The sequence below is a fragment of the Antechinus flavipes genome, chromosome 5 (genome assembly GCF_016432865.1).
Source record: "Antechinus flavipes isolate AdamAnt ecotype Samford, QLD, Australia chromosome 5, AdamAnt_v2, whole genome shotgun sequence".
Taxonomy (NCBI): Eukaryota; Metazoa; Chordata; class Mammalia; order Dasyuromorphia; family Dasyuridae; genus Antechinus; species Antechinus flavipes.
The window spans coordinates 5,120,039-5,139,825 of record NC_067402.1 but is presented as its reverse complement, the minus strand read 5'-3'; the positions used below and the strand labels follow the sequence as shown (position 1 = coordinate 5,139,825).

The 19,787-nt window shown below is 57.4% G+C and overlaps 1 protein-coding gene across 1 annotated transcript in view; it reads left to right on the top strand.

Moving 5' to 3' along the window:
* The window catches only part of VWDE (von Willebrand factor D and EGF domains), a 32,855-nt gene extending 15,973 nt beyond the window's left edge, over positions 1–16,882 (top strand). Inside the window, exons 15-34 of the mRNA XM_052001706.1 lie at positions 1,631–1,786; positions 2,928–3,032; positions 3,183–3,297; positions 3,841–4,091; positions 4,382–4,561; positions 5,300–5,504; positions 5,601–5,738; positions 6,594–6,773; positions 7,414–7,663; positions 7,846–8,269; positions 9,843–10,053; positions 10,130–10,606; positions 11,306–11,401; positions 11,777–11,872; positions 12,360–12,455; positions 13,934–14,029; positions 15,091–15,186; positions 15,265–15,397; positions 15,517–15,703; positions 16,425–16,882. Of these exons, the coding sequence (XP_051857666.1) occupies positions 1,631–1,786; positions 2,928–3,032; positions 3,183–3,297; positions 3,841–4,091; positions 4,382–4,561; positions 5,300–5,504; positions 5,601–5,738; positions 6,594–6,773; positions 7,414–7,663; positions 7,846–8,269; positions 9,843–10,053; positions 10,130–10,606; positions 11,306–11,401; positions 11,777–11,872; positions 12,360–12,455; positions 13,934–14,029; positions 15,091–15,186; positions 15,265–15,397; positions 15,517–15,703; positions 16,425–16,733 (3,801 nt within the window). The 3' untranslated portion in view covers positions 16,734–16,882. The remainder of the gene's footprint in view (positions 1–1,630; positions 1,787–2,927; positions 3,033–3,182; positions 3,298–3,840; positions 4,092–4,381; positions 4,562–5,299; positions 5,505–5,600; positions 5,739–6,593; positions 6,774–7,413; positions 7,664–7,845; positions 8,270–9,842; positions 10,054–10,129; positions 10,607–11,305; positions 11,402–11,776; positions 11,873–12,359; positions 12,456–13,933; positions 14,030–15,090; positions 15,187–15,264; positions 15,398–15,516; positions 15,704–16,424) is intronic.
* Positions 16,883–19,787: the final 2,905 nt, after the last annotated feature.

The following is a 19,787-nucleotide window of genomic DNA, read 5'->3' as shown; positions in this document are numbered from 1 at the left end:
AGAACACGAGACATGTCCATAACCTCTGAGGTTTCCCCCTCTTCCCCGGGCCACCCGATTCCTCGCTCACATCCCATTCCATTGATAAATTTAAATCTGAGAGTCGTTGTTTCCAAGGGTGATTTGATCATTAAGATATTAATGACTTAACCTTGCTCTTCCTTATCCATTGAATATATATTCACTGAAGCATGGACAGTTAGGGTTAGAGTTTAATAGACGGGACTCAGGTTGGAGTTTTGACCTACACAGCCTTAGAGAACTAAGCCAGCAGTGTTTGGTAGAAGTCCCAAAGTGGTAAAATTTGATCTATAGTCAGGGAAAAAGAATCCTAAAAAAGCCCGAGAGCTGTCCAAAAATGGGAGGTAGGAAATCTCCAAGTAAGGGTTGGCTGGCCATTTTAGGGGTGTGGTCCATTGGTTCTTTTTAAACTGCCTCTGGCTTAGACTAGCTGGTCTGTGAGCTCCATTCTGACATTCTGAAATGATTCTCAATGAATCGAGCCAACCCACTGTATCCCCCCTAATAACAATACACAGCAAGAAAGGTTGTTTTTGCACAAAAACAAATAGGTAGATAAACAAGTAAATAAGAACAATACTATTTAGAGACTGTGCCCTTACAGCCTGTGTGAATAAGCCCTGAATTTGTTAAGTTAATTTATGACCATAAGAAGATGGTGATGGAAAAAGACAGTTGTGTTCACAATGTTAATTTGAGGCAGTGTCTCTCCAGAGAGTGCACATGGTCTTAATCTTGGCAGGACTTTCCAAGTGACAGCAGGCGCCATATTAGTGCCTTGTCAAGCCGGAGCCCAGTGGATTTGTGCCCTCTGGGAAGGTACAGGAGCACTGATACTTTCTGGCCCCAGATCACCGTCACTGCCTTCCTTCCAGGGAGATTTCTTCCTCTTCTAAATCCAAAGGAAGTGTGATGAAGAGTGGCCATTGGTGTAAGACTGGGGGATGGACCGCAGCCCAATCCCACATGCACTGAAAAGGCACGAGGTCTCACCCAGGGTGGTGAAAGGGATTCACTGCCTGCTGCATTCGCTGTCCAGCCCCATTTCACATGGCTTCAATCATCTGCCGCTTCCACTGTGGCTGTGGTCAACTTTGTGCTAGCTGGATTTTCCTAGTCTTGGGGGGGGGGGTTCAGTGGGGGCTCAGAGATGTTACTAATCTGTCCATGGTGGGTTCATCCCCGTGTGTCAATAAAGCTGTTGCCCTCACTCGATCTTTCAAAATGACTCTGTCTGTCCCATGCCTTCATCACTAGACGTCAAAAGCCAACAAATCCGTGTTTGCTGCTGAAAGCTTCGATAAAAAGTGACCACAAATTACATCAAATCTTGTCAAACTAGAGCGGTCCTTTCCACCGGTGAAAGGAGAAAATGGCCACCTCAGCAGGTTTAGAAAGCATCAGATTCCCTGATGTATCAAAATGATTGATTTTTATTTCTTGATATAGATTGGAAATAAGGTTTTCAATGAATATATATTTCTGGGCATAATGTGCCATAACCAATCCAAAAGCTTTTCAATTTAACAATTTCATGAGTAAGAATTGATTCTTGTTGGAATTTTTCCATGACTGAAAAGGAGAAATGGCATGCTTTCTATTTCTTTAGTATAACGGTAGCCAAGGGATCCCTGGAGCACCCGTATACACAGAGGTCGTCTTTCAAAACAGCACAACTGTCACCTGCCAGCTGCCTGCCCACGTCCAGAAGTTACCCACAATGGACCAGTGGGGAGATGGGCCAATTGTAAAGTGGCAAGTCAAGGTAAAAAGACAACCACAAACAAAAAAACAGATTTTTCTTAAGTGATTCTCTGGTGAAACAGAATCCTTGACAAAAAGCTAATCGACATCCATCTTTTTTTTTTTTTTTAAATATTTTCCCCAATTACATGTAAAGACAATTGTTAACATTTGCTTAAAAAAAAAAAGAGTTCTGGGACAGCTAGGTGACACAGTGAATAGAGCACCAGGAAGACCTGACTTTTCCTAGCTGTGTGATCCTAGGCAAGTCACTTAACCCCAATTGCCTCAGGGGAAAAAAAAAGTTTCAAATTTTATTCTCCACCCCCCCCCATCCCTCCCCTCCCTGAGACAGTGAGCACTTTGATAAAGGTCCTATGTGTGCAGTCATGTAAAACATTTCCATATGAGAGATGTTGTGAAAGAAGGCACAGGCCCAGAGGGAAAATATCACGGAAAAACTACAGAAACTGAAAACAGCAGGCTTCGGTCTGCATCCAGAGTCTGGTGGTTCTCTCTCTGGAGGCAGAGAGAATGCTGGGAGTCCTTGGGGAAGGGCTTGGATCTTGTTTTGGGAAGAATAGCCAAGTCTTTCGGAGTTGCTCATCTCACAAGGTTCTGCTCCTGTGTACACTGTTCTGGTTCTGTTCATTTCCCCCTTGCATCAGTTCCCCTTAATTCTTTCCAGCTTTTTCTGAGAATATGGTGCTGGCCATTGCTTATCACGTGCTGTTCTCTTACAATCACCGACCACAACGATTCCAACCATACGTATTCCCCATTTGATGGACACACTGTTTCCCTTGGCCACACAAAAAGCTGCTCTGAATATTCTTTGGTACAAATAAGGTTTATTACCTTGAAAAGCCCAACACAGGTCTCTGTAAAAGAGATCTGGTGTGGTATTTATTATTGGGTCAGGGGGTATGCAAGTTCCAGGGGCGTGGGGCACAGCCCCCTGCTCTCCAGGTCAGAGTCTCAGCTCCGCCAACAGTGTCAGGGCCTCAGTTTCCCCACACCCCTCCTTCGTGGGTCATGTTCCTTTCCTGCCATCCTGGCCAGTCTGACAGGTGGGAGGGGCTACCTCAGAGCTGTTCCCTTGCGCTTCTCTGATCAGTCGTGACTCAGGTCATCGCTGGAGACACAACCGTTCCCTCCTCCAGGTTTCTAACGACGGCCATCGCTTCAGTAACCCCCAGATCCTGACGCTCTATGACGGGGCTTGCCAGACGTGTGACCCCCGAGCCGAGGGGCGCTGCACGTTAAAGGTATTCCCTTCTGTTTGCGCTAATGGTTCTATCCGAGCTGTGCCGAGGTCTCCCCTTCCCATCTTGGGGCTCTAATGAACCTACAGAGGAAAGCCTGGTAAGCTCACAGAGGGGCAGCTTTGCCCATGGGGCTGCTTCCTTCACCTTCAGGAAAAGCTCTGCCTCGTGGACGGCCGCTGCTACCCGGATGGGGCGCCCAGCCCGACCGGCCCCTGCCGGCTCTGCAGGAGTGACCTCTCCAAATGGACGTGGTCGGTGTCCCCAGGTACGCAGCTCCCCACGGAGGGCCCTGGCCGCCCAAGCCCGGAGGCCGGGGAGCCGGCCGTGTGGGCGGACAAGTCCCCAATGTTTAGCGGGGCGGCTTCCTGCCTCCACGGCATCCTGCCCCGCCTTTTACCTAACTAAAGCGGGACCAGAGGCGCCTGGCCACCGCGCCGCTCGTGGAGGGGCCGGGAATTTTCCAAGCTGATTTTTCGGGTCGCTAAGCCGATGCAGGCTAATGGACGGCTGGGCTCCCTGCTGGGTGAAGCGCCCCTTCCCACCCCGGCCTGGGAACTCAGGGAGCCGGGGCGGGGACAAGGCTCCCGCTGCAGCTGTGAGGGCCCGACGCCCTTAGGTAGGGGTGGATACGCCAAGCTGCCGGATTCCTCTCTTTCCTGCTTCCCAGGGGGTCTGGGGAACCTAGGACTATGGGGGGGAGGGGGCGGGGGAGAGCGGCCGCCGGCCCAGGTGACCCCTAAGGGTTCCGGCCGGCCCCGGGCAGAGCGGGGAGATTTCCAGCAGTGAGGGGGTGTCCGCTCGGCCGCAGATAACCGGCCCCCCGTGTTCCACGAAGCCCCGCAAAGACTCTGGACGTTTTATGGCGCCAACTTCACGCAGCAGCTGCGGGCCACCGACCCGGAGGGCTCCCCCGTCTCCTACACGCTGCGCTCGGGGCCCCCCGCTGCCAGCGTCTCTTCCGGGGGCGTCCTGCTGTGGAAAGCCCTGTCCCGGGGCACGCACACGTTCACGGTCAGCGCCGCCGATGACTGCCACGCCGAGGCCACGGTGACCATCGAGGTAGGGAGGCCCCCTGGTGAAGGTGAGGACCCTTCCCAAAGGGCCAGCCTTCCGGCCCGGGGAGGTCCTCGGGGAATCTGTCCCCATCTTACAGGTGGGGAAACTGAGGCTCCACCTGCTCAGGGGGACTTCAGCAGCCTCCCCTCGAGCCGCTTAACTTGTGCTCTCTTTTCTCGGGGAAGTTTAATGAGAGTAACCCCTCGTGGCCGTAGGGCAGAGCGGCCTTCGCACAACCAGCTGGCCAGGCCCCGGGGGCTGAAGGATGAGCAGCCGTTTCCTTGCTTCCACAGGTGTCCGTGAAGCCCTGCGACTGCCTGAACGGCGGCCGGTGTGTGCCCCGAGGGGGTGGCCCCCGACGACGCGGGCCGGGGTTTGAAGGCCAGGCTTGTGACTTGGACGGGTGCGAGCCCCGCCCCTGTGGGCCGGGCCAATGCGGAGAAGCCCCCGGCCAGCACTCCTGTGAATGCCCAGTGGGGTGGGCGGGTCAGTGCGCGTGCTCTGTCTCCTTGGAGGGTGGGGGAGCTCAGTGGGTAGGGGCAGCCCCGCCTCCTGCCTCCTACAGGGAGCTCAGATGGCCTAGGCCGGGAGAATTCCCGAGTCTTCCTCGCGGGGTGCGAGGAGCAAGCGCGCCCCCAGGCTGAATGCTGGAGGAGTGGCGGCCACTGCCCGAACTCCCACGGGAACCCAGGGCTCGGGCTCCGTGGCATAGAGGGAGGGGGTGCGGGGGGAGGGGTGCAGTGGGTGGGGCCCCAGGCCTGGAGTCATCGAGACCTGAGCTCAATACAGCCTCAGACACTCATGATCGGGCAAGTCACCCATCTGTTAAATGGGGACACACTGAAGAAGGAAAGGGTCACCCGGGGATCTTTGGCAGGATACAGTATCAGACAGGACTGAGTCACAGCAGACTCCACGGGGGAGAGTTCTCCCTAGAACAGGGACAGGAGACTGGCTCCTGCTTAGAAGTATTTCGTTCCCACATGAAGAAGCTTTATTAAGCACTTACTGTATACAAAGCACTGAGGATACAGGAGAGCAGGCTGGCCCTTGCTCTGTGAAACATCCATAGCCTGGGCCTCTGGCAGGGGAGCAGTGGAGAGTGCCAGAAGGGGATTCAGGAAAGGTGGGTTTGACCCCAGCTGGGTGGTCCAAGCAGAAGCTGTTTCCCCAGATCAGTTAGTGCCTCTGATGCCCACCTCCTGTGCCAGCCTGTGGGCCAGGCTGGAGTTTCCCCAGTCATTCAGCAGGCCCTAACTCATGCCCGACCCCTGTGCCAGCCTGTGGGCCAGGCTGGAGTTTCCCCAGTCATTCAGCAGGCCCTAACTCATGCCCGACCCCTGTGCCAGCCTCAGGGCCAGGCTGGAGATTCAAGGGCAGAAGGAGACGGTCCTTGTGACCCAGCTGTCCATAAATGTAACACATGGTGGAGCGGGATTGGCTGGAAAGGTGGAGGGGGGAGAACTGTCCACTTATTGGTGCTCCCCCTCACCTTTCTCTGTTTCCACCCAGGCTCCAATTGCCAGGAAGACGTGGACGAATGCAGGTCCGGCCCCTGCCTCCCTGAAGGACGTTGTGTCAACGTTTTGGGTTCCTATCGTTGCGACCCGTGTCCTGGAGCCGTCCACGGAGCCGGGCGAGCGTGCCAGGGTAAGGGGCTGCCTGCGGATGCCACTCTGTCCCCCGGATGGCTGGGCCCATTCAGTGATCGTGGGGGCCAGGTGTCTCAGTGGCCAGCGCGCTGGGCTGGGCTGGGGAAGCCCCGACACTGGTTCTGCAAACACTTCTTAGCCTGTTACCTTATCTTAAAGTGAGAAGGACCCAGGAGGGCCGCTTGGAAGCACACAGAGGTCCCGAGGGTTTTCCCGTTGGGTCCCTGCTGTGTCCGGGGTGGAAGCCCGGAAGCCCGTCCCCCTCCCGCACTGTCCACCACCCACAGGCGAATCTCAGCCGAGGGGACGAAACGGCTCCCCTCAGACTTGTCTCGAGACCCCATTTTTCTCAGAATGAGCAGCTGGTGTCCGAGCCACCCGTCACCTGCAGGTTAAGGCCACGGCTCCTTAGGATGACCTTGAAGGCCTCCTGTAATTCTGCCCCCATTCCTGCGCCCGTTCTTCTCTCACTGCCCCCCTAGGGACCTGACCCTGTGGCTCCGGCCTGCCCGGCACTCTGCTCTTCTTCGGTGCCCCTGTTCATGGCAGAGCGGCCAGCCCTCAAGGGGGTGGGCAGAGGAGGGGGGCAAAAGCCTGCCCGCTGCAGTGTCCCCTCCCTGGGCACTATTACATGCCAATGACGTGCACCGGGCTTTTCCATCCCACCGTGTCCTGAGACAAAATAAAGGAGCAATAAAGCCAGAAATGTTCCATTACAAAGCGGGCTGTCCTGTAGAACTTTGCCCAGAGGGACTCAGTTGCCCATCACAGCCTTCCTGGAGGTTAAGTGCCCGGATCCATGGTGGGGGGACCCCCGCCCCCAGTGGGCTGAGGCTCTCTGTGATCTAACCAGTGCCCTACCCTCAACCTGTGAGCCGTGACCTGGGCCTGTTCCCTGGATTTCGAGCCCTGACTGACACGTCCATCGCAGGGGAAACCGTGCTTGGGAGTGAGCTGATTTCCGGCCCCGCAAGCCCCCAGGACTCTGAAGAGAAGGAGGCGGAAGGGACAGAAGCCGGCGGAGGTGCTGCCGGTGAGTTTGGGGATCCCTCTGGGCTCCTCTGCGAGGCCCCCAGGCCACGATCTGGGCCGCCCCAGGGCAAGAAGGCACCCCAGGCTTTGCTCCTTCTCTTGATTCTGTTGGAGAGGAGCCTTGGGGGAAAGGAAAGAAGCATTTATTAAGTGCCTACTAGTGTCAGGCGCTGCACTAACTCTTTAGAAGAGCCTTCTCCTTGGACTCTCACAACAATCCTGGGAGGGAGCTGCCATCATCCCATTTCACACCTGAGGAAACTGAGATAAAGTGGAAGTGACTGGCTCAGGCTCACGCAGCCAACGAGTATCTGCGGCTGGATTTGAACTCGGGACCTCCTGACTCCAAGCCACGTACTCTATGCACTGTGCCCCAGCCGCTCCCTGAGTTCCCTGAGCAAAGGATGGGAAGATTGGGAGTGACTTTAGAGGAATAGAATTGGGAAGTCACAGGATTAGAGAGTGAGCTAGATCGCCCCATTTTACAGACAGGGGAACCGAGGCCCTGAGAGGGAAGTGATGGGACAAGCACTTATTAGGGGACTTTGGTCACCAGGCTCTGCTCAGACCCCGGCCGTCTGGACCCAGCTCTAGCCCCGCTTTCTGCTTTCTCTTCCCAAAGCTTCCTTTGGTCTGAGAAGATGAGAAAGAAGGGAGCATCTCTTTTCTAGAACTGCTGGTGGTTTCCTTCGGGCCCTGGCTGGGGGAGGAGCGTGGCCCGTGGCGGGGCCGGGGTGGGTCCCTGCAGAGGGAGGAAGGTGGGGCAGCCAGGCTCATTGGAAGCCCGTCAAGCACTTCGAGTTTGCCGGTGTCCCCTCGGACGTGTCGTCTGGGGCGGGAGAAAAGACCGAGGAAGACGCCCGGTGCCGACTGCCTGATGAACAATCATCGGTGGGGGCCGGACCGGGTCCAGTCCCGCTCCCCCCCAGCTCGGTCCACTCGGGCCTCGGAGGCGGCTGAGGCAGGACGCCCGGCAGGGGCCAGGCTGGCCCCGTGACTGAGCAGGAGGCAGAGAAGCCCTGAGTGCCAGCAGCCAGAGCGTCCCCTCCAGGATCCTGGCCCCCGCTCTCCAGGACAGACCTGCCCAAAGAGACAAACCCCCTGTGCCTGGGAGAGTGTGCTCGGGGGCTGCATGAAGTGGAAGGTCCTCCTGGACCCAGGAGCCCTGAGCAGAATGAGGGGGAGTCAGACTTCCTGGGCCAGGGGAAGGACGTGGCCCGCCCTGCGTGGCCGTGTGGGGCAGCAGGGGCCATGGGGGGCAGCAGGGAGCCGTGGGGGGCAGCAGGGGGCCGTGGGGAGCAGCAGGGGGCCGTGGGGGGCAGCAGGGGGCCGTGGGGGGCAGCAGGGGGCCGTGGGGAGCAGCAGGGGGCCGTGGGGGGCAGCAGGGGGCCGTGTGGGGCAGCAGGGGGCCGTGTGGGGCAGCAGGGGGCCGTGGGGGGCAGCAGGGGGCCGTGGGGGGCAGCAGGGGGCCGTGGGGGGCAGCAGGGGACCATGGGGGTAATGGGGCTGTGGGAGGCAGTGGGGGGGGAGCAGACTGGCCGACCGCCTCCATGCCTCCGGCACCTTCCCGGGGCTCGCCCGTCTGCCTGGTGATGGGGCAACATGGGATGTTTGGTTTAGCGTCACCCTCTCCTCTACCCACCTTCCCGTGCCATTTAGTCAGTCCCATCTGGGAAAAGGACATGTCCAGCTCTGCTGCCAAGTGCCCTGGCCCATTATGGCTTCCCCTTGTTGCCCCCCATTCCCCCTCCTCTGCCTCTGGAGTAAATCCCTCTGAGAGAGAGTTGGAGTGTCTGGGGAGCACAGACAAGGAAAAGGATCCTTCCCAGCCCAGGTGGGGGAAGCGAGGGAAATCAGGGACGCGATGGCAGCTGGAGAGCCGGGAGCCGGGAGGGAGCCTGGCTCTGCAGGGAGAAGCCTGGGCAGGGCCGGGGCGGCGAGTCCCACCCCGGGGCCCCCAGAACGAAGGGTTACATAACCGAGGTTACCTGGCTCCCGCTACGGGACAGAGTGATGTGGGCCCATCTAGCCCCGGGGCAGGGCTTAAAGTGAGACCTGGTTATGGAAGAAAGTTTACATAGAAACTGTGTCAAGCCGCGCGCCTTTAAACTTTTAAACTCTCAAACTTATTCCCTGAACGAGGCTTTCTGCAGCTGCTCTTCAGGGAAAAAATAGTGTTCCCCAAAGCGCCACAAGAGGGCGGGCTTCCCCCAAGAAACCTCGGGGGTTGGGGTCTAAATGCGCGCTCCGCAGCGGCTCTGTCCCCATTTCCGCGGAGCTTTAAGGCAGAAAGCGCGACCCGCATGCCGGGAAACTGAGGCTCGGAGGCTTCAGTCCTTTGTCCGGGGCCGGGCTGGGGCCGGGAGGGGAAGGCGGGCTGGGCCGGCTGGGAGCCCCGGCCATTATGGGCCTCTTTCTGCGCCTCCTTCCATGCGCCGAGGCTGGACGAGGCTCCACGCACGGAAGGCGGGGTGGACCGGGGGTCGGGGCTGCCCTGGGCCCGAGGGGCTGTGGGCAAGCTCCCGGCCTTGTCTGGAGGGCGGCGGCGGCTCCTCCCGCCCACGGGCCCCAGAATGCGCTCTTCCTGGGCCCTCCCCGTGGCCGCCGCGCGCTGGGTCGCACATCACTTTGGGAGGGTCATCTTTCCTTTCCCCGAAGCAGGTCTTTGAGGGGGGCTCGCCCTCCCCCACGGACGACTCGCCCTCCCCCCGGAAGGCCCTTCTGAGGGTGGGAGGAGGCGCCCCGTCCCTCCAGGCTGTGCCACATGGAGAAGGCGGGGATGCCGTGCGAGGGGCTCCAGGCTCCGCGTCAGGCCGGGCGCAGGGGGATGGACTTTTTGGCTGTCCCAGTTCTGAGACTGTCCGCCCTGGTGGTGACGTTTCCGGCCCTTTAATGCTTTCTAGACCTTAGCTCGTTGCTCCATCCCAGTGCTTAGCACGGCTCCTGGCACACAGTAGGGGCCTAATGAACGCTCGCTGGCTCGACTTGCCCAGCTGTAGCGCTAAGCCTGCGTTGGGCAGCCACGTCTCAGAAACGGTGAGGAAGTCGCAGGGGTTTGGGTGTAAGACAGCGAGCCAAGCGCAGTCGGGGGCAAGGCGCCCTGCCCGTCGCTGCCCCTCAGGTGGCTTCCCGGGGAACCCTGGGTAATTACGCCTTGGGCTGGGCCGTCCCGGTGTTCTTGGGGGCGCAGACAGATGAGCCCGGAAGGAACTTTGCCCACGCTAAGGGCTTCGCTGAAAGCCGGGTCCTTAAATACCAGGGACTCCCCGGGCTTCCACCGAGTAAGGGAGCGCTGAGCGCCCGGCACAGTGGCGGGCACCAAGGTCTGTCGCCGGCGGGGGGTTCCTGTCATTTCAGCCGGAGCATTTGGGCCCTCTGCGCAGCCCTGGGCGCTCGGCGTCCCAAGCTTCGCCCACGGGCCGCCATCCCCTGAAGAAGATCCCGCGGTCACCGGCCGTGCTCCCCGGGCGTCCCTGTCCCCGCCCCTTGTGGCTTTGGAGGCGGCCCCGCCCGACGTGACCCCAGCTGTGGACGGCGGCAGCCCCGGCCTGAGGCGGGGGCTGGCGGAGGTTGGCGGCCCAGGCCCTTCCCCAGGGGCCTCCGGGACCCCGGGCAGCCTCCAGCAGGAATCGGGAGCCGGTCCCAGCGCAGTCTCCGCGTCCCCAGCAACGCCTGAGAGGGACCAGAGCTCCCCCGCACCCGGGCCGGCCGAGCGGCTCCCCTGCGCCGACTCCCCCTGCTTCCCCGGGGTGCCCTGCGCGGCAGCCCCAGGCGGAGGCTTCCAGTGCGGCCGCTGCCCCTTCGGTTACTACGGAGATGGGGCCCAGTGCAAAGGTAGGAGGGCCGGGCTTTGGCTCCCTGCCCTAGTGAGCAGCTGCGGGACCTGTGCAGGGACAAGGCTTGGGGGGAAGAGAGGGGGCGGCAGGAGTCTGGAGCGGGGTCCCCTTCTCCATGATGACGGCGCTGGCCTCCCCACAGGGGCGCTCTATCCCGGCTCCCTGGGGGGCAGGCTCTTGGGGTGATCCCCTTTTCCATAGGGGAGGAAGCACATTTAAAAGTTAAATTGCTCTCCCGGCTGTGGGCAAGTGTTTCCTCTTGTTCAGCATCAGGAGGCAGTGGCTGCAGAGGAAGGTCATAGATGGGGGCCAGAAGAAGTGGGGCCCCCATCACACCCTTAGCCCTTCCTGGGGGGGGGCAGGAACCAGCTGGAAATGACCGGCTCTTGAACTCGGGCCTCTGAGTCCACATCTGGCCTCGTTCTGCTTTAGCAGAAATGACCGACTAATAAAAACCCGAAGGGACCGATTTCACTTGATAGCAGTCAGTGGGTGCCCTTTCTACTTTCCTCCTAATTAAGTTAACCAGCCCGGTTTGGGAGCAGGGCCCCTGCCTGGCCCCCCAGCCCGAGACCCCTCTTACCATAGGGAAAGTGGGTCTCAGCAGGAGAGAAGTGAGCCGAGCTCCCGCCCGCCCTCCCCTCCGGCCCCCCCAGCCAGGCTTTTTGGGCCACATCCCTCCCCTTCTGCTCCCCAGCCATCTGCAGGCACCCCTGTGGCAGGGGCATGGAGTGCGTGCGCCCCAACGTCTGCAGGTGCAAGGCCGGCTTCTCTGGCCCCGGCTGCCACACAGGTAAGTCCAATGGGGGGGGGCTGACCCACTAGGAGGGAGCCCATACCTGCTTGGAGGGAGCCCAGCCATCTCTAAATGCTCCCCTCCCTATAACACAGCTCTGTGTCACCCCGGCTGTAAGAACCACAGGAAGTGTCTAGCCCGGGGTCTGTGTGTCTCCCAGGCCTTGGGGAATCACCCGTGCACAAGGTGGGGTCCTCGGTGGGGCAGAGTTCCCTCTGCTCTCTTTCCCTCCCCACATCCTGCTTTTCTTACTTGGCCGTGACCTTCAGGCCTGTCACGTGTCTGCCAGAGGGTCATTGTGGGCCTTGCATCCAAAACCGCTTGGAAATGCCTGTTACTAATGATTCCCGTAACCGCCCTCTCCTTCCGCAGCCTCCTGCAGCCCACCCTGCCGCCACGGCGGGTCGTGCTTGGCTCATAATCTCTGCTCGTGTCCCTACGGCTTCGTGGGACCAAGGTGTGAAACAGGTAAGGGAGAGCTCCTGGCCTCCACAAGGCCCATCATTCCCAGGAAAGGCGGAGCTCTGAGTATTTGCTGTCTGAAGCAGGGGATCATGGGGGCTCAGGTGGAGGATCCTCAGAAGGGACCGAGATTTCGGCGTCTTCCTATCCCTCCCAGACCCCCTCTCGGAGAAGAGCAAGTCTGAAGGAACCATCCCCTTCTCGTGTTCTGTTTGGGCAGCCGTAATTTAAGCACAGGCTTTTTCTCAGTGACCCTGATTTCCCCCCAAAGTCAGTCACCTGGCATTGATTAAGCACCTACTGTGTGCCAGGAACTGCACTAAGCACTGAGGACCCAAAGAAAGGTCCAGTGCACTTGATGAGTGGCCTGGACCCCGTCCAGCACCCCGGCGTGTCTGACAGCCCGGCCCGGAGCTAGAAGGTCGCCCAGCTCTGGGATATAACCCAAGCCCCGGAGCCGGGCGGCTCCCCACCCGTTACCCTCTCCTTCCAGCGGTCTGCACCAAGCACTGCGAGCACGGCGGGCAGTGTCTCGCTCCCGACGTCTGCCAGTGTCAGCGGGGATGGTTCGGCCCCACCTGCGCCACAGGTAAAGCCCAGACCAGCCCATTTCCTGGGATCCCGGGCCCGATGGCGAGGGGGATGACCAAGGACTGAGGCCTCCGGTTCCAGATCGGAGGACAGCCCCATACCCGCCTTCCTCCTCTCCCTTGCCCTTCCAGAATGTCCGACACCCAAAGGAGCCCATTGTAGAAGAAGTAACAGCAGCTGTGGGGACCGAGACAAGAGAGCAAGACCAAAAGACTGTGTGTGTGCATGTGTGTGCAAATGTGTGTGCACACTGTGTGCACTGCAGGCATCTGTGTGAGTGTGCATGTGTACAAGTGTGTGCTCGTGTGCACACTCAGGTGTGTGTGTGTGTGTGTGTGTGTGTGTGTGTGTGTACAAGTGTGAAAATGGGAATAGGCAGAAGTAGCTGCAAATTTGCAGTCTTGTGAAGGCTGAGACCAAGGCCCCCAGACGAGGGGTCTGGGCCCCAGGACGCTGACTTCCCTTTCCTCACCACGGGGAATCGCTTCCCCCTTTCCCGCCCTTCGGGGTGCCCTGTCTGCCTTCTCCCTTGGGTCCCTCCACCCGCTCTTATTCAGCCCTGTTGGGTCTCCTTGGCAGAGACACCGGAGTGTTTGTCCTCGGCCTTCTCCGGCTCATTTTGCAGATGAGAAGCAGGGTGAAGTGACTGCCCAGGGTCCCACTTAGTAAATGTCTAAGGCCGTATTTGCGCTCAGGGAGATGAGTCTTCCTGATTCCGGGCCCTGCCCCCTGGGCCATCTAGCCACCTTTTCATTAGTGGACATGGGGACGCTCCATTTCTTTCATGCACAACCGCCTTGTTTTTAAGGCTTTTCTTTCCTGGACAAAGCCTCGATTTCCCAAGATTCCCACGAGGTTACTTCCTAGGTCTTCCTTATCCTTTCCTGCATTGGGACGTTCTCTTTGCTCTCTACATTTCCCGTGCCCCATCCCCTAAAATTTCAGTTTTCACAGATGGCTCGGGGCAGAATGACAGGGAAGCCTGGCCCTGGCTCTTCCACCACCGTGATTCTCCCCACTCAGGGTATCATATTTTCTGTTTACTCTGCCACCTTATTGGTTCCTGTTCAATTTAAGGACCACTGGGGCTCCGTGACATCCATTACCTCCCTCCAGCCGGGGGGTTTCTCTGGATATTTCAGTTATTTTGTTTGGCCCTGGTCCCCTTCCCGCTGAATCTCCTCCTCTCTCCAATTAAACAAGGTCATTTGGAATTCCAATCCCATCCTCCATGTTCCTAGTGTAGTGTTAGCTATAAAATTAATGAGCAAACTTCCTCCACCATTATCTAGTTATTTTATTCATGGCTTTTTATGTTCAATAAAGCCAAATTAATTATCAGTTATGGGCTTTACTTGCGGTGAAAATGAAGTATTTCATTGCCTACCACTAGTTATTTCCGTTCAGTTTTCTTTGTCTTTTTATTTTATTTTTTTTCCGTGAGGGAGCACTGACCATCTCCTTCTCTGTCCACAGCTTTGTGTGAGCCAGTCTGCCTCAATGGCGGAATCTGCCACAAGCCAAACAGCTGCCTCTGCCCCACTGGATTCTTTGGTTTGAGGTGTCAGAACGGTAACCCGAATTTCCAATTTTTCTCTTTCTTTTTTTAAATGTTGGGTTTAAACACAAGAAATCTGGCCAAATGTGAAGAGGAACCTCACCTGAGATGGATGGGAGGGCCTTTGACGTAGCTGAGGGATGCCATGAGGACTTGAATTTTCAGGGAAAACGTGACTGATTTAATTTTCCTGGTTTCTAAGCGGCGGGCTCCTAGTCCATTAAGGCCCCTGGCCATGCTGAGATTCTGGGATTCCCTCGGCAGCTCCCATGCCCCGCTGTGCCGGAATGAATTTGGAATCGGGCTTATGCTCACAATTTTTTCACTTAACTGGTTTCTGCCGCACTCGGTAATACTGAAAATTTCCACTTTCACGGCAGGAGAGCCGGAACAGTGAAAAGGGAGCTTTTAAATGACTGATGAAATTTAATTAAAAACTGGATTCTTGGTCTCAAGATATCCATGTAGATTTTGCTGAATTGGAATGGAAATTTGCAGCGAATTTCCCATCATGAGTTGGGACTTGCCACGGTTCCTTTTATGATGCACTCCTCTGTTTCCATTTCTGGTCTGGCTCGGAATCTGATCCAGCCGCTGGATTAGAAATCCAATGACCTTATTTTTTTGGAGAAATGAGTCAAAATCAACTGAGTGAAAAGAATCCTCTCATTTCTCCTTCACAATTCTCTCTGAAGGACTGATAAGGGATCCACGCGGATCCTGGAGGGGCTGCTCTCCGTGGGCGCCACCTTTTCTCGGCTGGGTGTAGGGCGCTAGTTACCATCCTGTGTCCCGATGACCATGACCCGCACTTCCAGGCTCTTGGCCTTTCCCGTGCACTCTCTCATTGGGGCCTCGGAGGATCCAGGCGACTGAGAGACTGGAGGGATCCTTGGGTCCCTTACAGGGAGGAGGAAACCGATGCAGAGACCGGTCCGCGGCGGCCCCTGCCCGGTCACTCTTGGCCAGAGGCTTGGCGCTCTCTCCGCCGCAGGACCAGTTGGCCCGCTGCGGGAAGGCGGCTGATGATGCCTTTCATGCTCACCATCTGCTCGTTTTCCATTGGCTTCCTTAGCGATCTGCAGTCCTCCCTGTAAAAATGGCGGCCAGTGCGTGAGAAAGAACGTGTGCTCCTGCCCCGAGGGGTACACTGGACAGAGATGCCAGAAAAGTAAGCCGGGGTGGGGGAGCCCCCGGGGGGAGGGGCCCGGGCCCTCGGGAGCCATCACGAGCCGCCTCTCGCCTTCAGGCATCTGTGACCCCGCGTGCGTGAATGGCGGCAGGTGCGTGGGGCCCAATGTCTGCTCCTGCGCCTCGGGGTGGCGAGGGAGGAGATGCGGCTCAGGTAAGAGCTTCTGGGGAAACTCCTGGACCAAAGGGGCGTTCCCGCCATCTTAGTGTAGCGGCTTTGCACCAAATCCTTCCGCTTCTTCCGAGGGGGGAGCGAAGCAGCCTGCAGCCTTCACTTCCCATTGCCAGTGAGCCACGCTTCCTCTCCCAGCAGTGAGGCAGCCTCTCCAGGGCGGTGGCTAAAATGGGGGCCGGCCCTGGCCTCCAGGGCTGCTCTTCCCCGGCGGCTGTCCCCCAGCAGCTGGAGGGCTGAGAGTGACCAGCACACTCCGCCCTCCACTCCGGCGTGTTGCCTCCGAGGGATCGCCCCCCTGCTGTACTCGGCCTTGGCGCAGCCGGCACTTTGTCTCCATTAGCGCAGAGATCTTTCTGTGTCTGGCTCCCCAAGCTCGGCCCAGCGGCTGCCATTAAATGCGGAGCTCCTTCAGAGGATTCCCTCCCCTTTCTCCCACGGGCTGGGAACCTTCGTATCTGAGGTCGGGCTCCGGCCGCCTGCCCAGGGGTCAGAATGCACAGGCCCAAGTATAGCTGGGGTCCCCTCGGGGACGAGTCCGTTGTCAGACAGGTGAGGCTCCTCTGTGAGAAGTCCGTGATCCATCGCCAGGTGGGAGTCTCCACCAAGTGCCCAGAGGGCTCCCCGGGGGCGTCATTGAGCCAGGGACCGGGAGTGTTATGGGGGGGGGGTTGTCACTGAGCCAGGGAGGTAACCCTGAGTGCGGAAGGTGCTGGGGATGAGGAGGCTCCAAAGGAGGCCCAAGGACAGACTGGGGCTGCTGTCCAGAGACTAAATCGAGAGAATGACCTCTCTAAGTCTAAAGTCAGAGCCGGAAATCCAGCAGAGGAAAGGGAACAATGGATGCTGACACAGCGAGCCTGGCAGGCCATCCACCCTCTCAGTGCCGCAGGGAGGACTCCAGGGAGGACCTCAGGGAGGACCCCAGGGAAGAATGGCAGGCATACGGGTGGAGCAGTAGAAGGGGTGCCGGATTCCAGGTTGGGGGGGAGCCTGGGTTCAGACCTAGCATTTGCCTCAGTTTCCCCATCTGCCCTCAGATGTAGCTTCCAGACCTAGAGCTAGGAACCATGATTCCCAAAGAGGATGAGGAGGGAGTCTCTATTGGGGCACCGGGTGGGGAGGGCCCGATGCTTCTGCTCCGTGTCCGAGGTCCTAGGTGGGAAGAGTTGGGAGCAGGAAGCCTCTCTGGGCGTCCCCCTCCCACAGGGATGACGCATGTACCCTGTTTTGCAGCCCTTTGTGATCCGGCGTGTCTGCACGGGGGCCGATGCGTCCTCCCCAACGCCTGTGCCTGTCGGCCTGGCTATGCTGGGGCCCTGTGCGAGAAGAGAGGCCCGGCTACCCGCGTGTGAGGCGGCCACGGAGCGGAGGCTCCACCTTAAGGCTACCTCTCGGATCCCCAGGATTTACCGCCCCCAGGAGTTCTCATTTGGAAATGGAGGAAACCCAAGCCCAGGGTCCCAAAGCAGCACAGGGCAGAACTGGGAGCCACACCCGTGCACTACCCACCGCACCACCTTTGGGCCCAGCTGGGACGCCTGCTGGGCCCCTTGGGGACATCCCACCTGGTCAGACACGGGGCGGAAATGGCCACACACATGGTCTACGTGGTCGGAGCAATCTTGTCTGACCTTCAAAGCGGAGGCTCCAGAACTGGGCAGCCCCGTGGGCCACGGGCAGCTGGGTGAGGCGCCAGGTCTGGAGTCACCAGGGCGAGATGGCCGTGTCAGCCTCAGTTTCCTCGTCTGTAAAATGAGGAGGAAATGGTGACGGCCTCCCTCATCTCTGCCAAGAAAACCCCCAGTGGGTCAAGTTGGGCACGGCTGAAATGACTGAAGAACAAGTCATGATCTTGCCGGGGGAACAGCGGGTCCCCCAAGCCGGCACCCTGCTCCCCAGCCTGGATTTCCAGGATCTCACGCTGCCCCAGTTACCCCAAACTGGCCGGCCCCGGCCCCCCAGAGACAGCCCGGGCTTCCTCCCTTGGAGAAAACAGGAGAAGGGGTGGGACTTGTTGGGGGAGGGGAGGAGGAAGATTGAAAGCTAAAACCCCTTTGTCCGGGAGCCCGCCCCCACCCCCGGGCACCAAGGAGGAAATCGGCATTTTTTACATCAAGCATTTTTCAGGCAAAAACCACCTTGAAGGATTCCTGCAGACCTTTACCCAGACACCCCAGCTCAGGAGCCCCGGCCTTTCCCAACCTCCAGTGGTATTCCAGTGGGACAACTCCAGGAGTTTCCCAGACGGTGTCCAGACAAAGCAAAGGGCTCTCCCCATGGCCCATTGGAGTAAAGTCCCCCCAACTCTCCGGGAATCACCGCCTGGCATTTTGCCCCTTTGCAGCTCCCAGGTTCGGAATCTGGAAAGCAAGGAGGGATGCCTACCGAGAGGGGAAGTGACCCAAGCAGAGGCAGGGAGTCCCAGGGAGGCAAGTTCCTAAATTTGAGCCTTGGGGACGTCACCCTGACATTTTACTCGGGCCTCAGTTTTCCCATTAGGACAATCCAGTGATTAGACTGGATGCCCTCTATGTTCTCAATGCCTTGCAGTCCACTTGGATCGGGACAAACCCAGCTCTTCTGAGCCCAAGGCCCAGCCTCCTCGCCCACTACCACAGGACAGGATTTCCAAGAAGGGTTTTGATGAACGTACAAGAACTCTAAATGGTTTCTAAATTCCCAAAGATCCTCCAATTTAATATCCCTTCTCATTCTGGAGAAAACAAGAGCCTTGATAAGCGCCCCCAAAGCAACCACAAAAACCCCTCTAAGAATAAACATTTTCTGTGAACGAAGGTCACGGCTCCGGAGATATTTCTCCGGCTTCCATCTGGGTCTTTGCAGCTTTGATTTCGGAAGCTTGCTTGTTGCCAAGCCCGCGATCTAGCCAGCTCCCTGGCAGGCTTTGGGAACTGCTCTGCGTGCAGCTGGCACTCTTTGCAGTTCAAATGGTCAGAAGTGCTGAAAGCGGGGGATGTATTTTGGGAGACTCGAGCAACTGGGGCAAACTTTCCATAACCTTTTCGAAGATCCACAGCGACCTCCCGATGGGGGCTGAGAAGGTGGCACTTGAGTGGAGCCACAGTACAAGTCAGAAGGTAGTTTGTGTCACAGGTTCTATGGAACTAATGGGGAAAAATAAAATAAAAATCCTTAGAAAAACCCGGGGGTGTGCGGGGGATTGGGGACAACTTTCCAACTGCAAGGAGTATAATTAGATGACTGGTTGACTCAGTGATGTCGTTGCACAGCTTCATCGAACATGAATTATTACCTTGTTAAAAAGAAATTTGTGAACTGTTTAAAGTAGTGATGGCTCATAACAAACACTCTGAGAACGCAAAGCATCAGGGTGAGCGTTTTTATGTCAATAGGATGTTACTGACAATCAACAAAGAAATAAAGGGATGGGGCACGTGGGTCCTTTGGAGAAAGCTCTCCCATGATCCTCCGCCATCCAAGAAGTGGAATAGGCGGCTTCTTCCCTGGAGGGGGAGGGTTCCAGTTCAGGTTCCTTTCAGACATTCTGTGGCTCTGGGCTGGTTGTTAAAAGAATTAAGGTCACGTGGTTGAAAATTGCTAATTCACCATTGGGTGGATTCTCCATATCTTTCTGAAGCCAGAATAATACGTCCCCCAGGGGCCGGAGAAATCTGGTTCTACCCCCTTGAAACTCAGAATGTTGAGTCTAAGTTGTGTATGAGCGAGAGGACTGGGGGTGGGGTGAGGGGGTGGACATCATCAGGGAAGCTCTGTCTCCAGCGTCCAGAACCGACTTCCCAAATTTCCTCCCGATGGGGAAAGCTCCCCGCTGGCACACAGCAGCATGTCATGGGAACACAAGCTGACTCTGTACATAAAAGGGCTCCTCGCCACTTGGACGGGAGCTGTGATGACTTCAGAGCTTTTCATCTGAGACTGTAGATCGGGCGCTTTCACAGTGAGCCCAATTTATCTGATGTTTTCATCTGTTTTAATGCTGTTCATGGTAACATCATAAATCTCCCAAGGGTGTCATGTCATTTTAAAAACCATGGATTTCAAGAATCAAGCTTTGAGGTTTAATCCAATTTTGTATTCTATATTTCCTCTCTTTTAACCAACGTGCTGGAGTTGGGAAGGCCCAAGTTCAAATGTGGCTTCGCTGACTAGCTGTGTGCCTCTTGTGTGATCAAGTCTCTTATTCTATGCCTCAGTATTTTCATCTGTAAAATGGAGATCATAGCAGCACCTCCTTGTGACATGCCATTCTGTGTCATTCCTCTGATGCTATGGCTTTGGGTTGCAGGGGGCCTTGGAGGCTTCCTATCATTTTACAGATGAGGTCACAGACACCAGAGTCACGATTCACATCCAGGACCTGTGAGTCCAAATCTAAATCTCTGTTCACCTTCCTACAGAGTGAT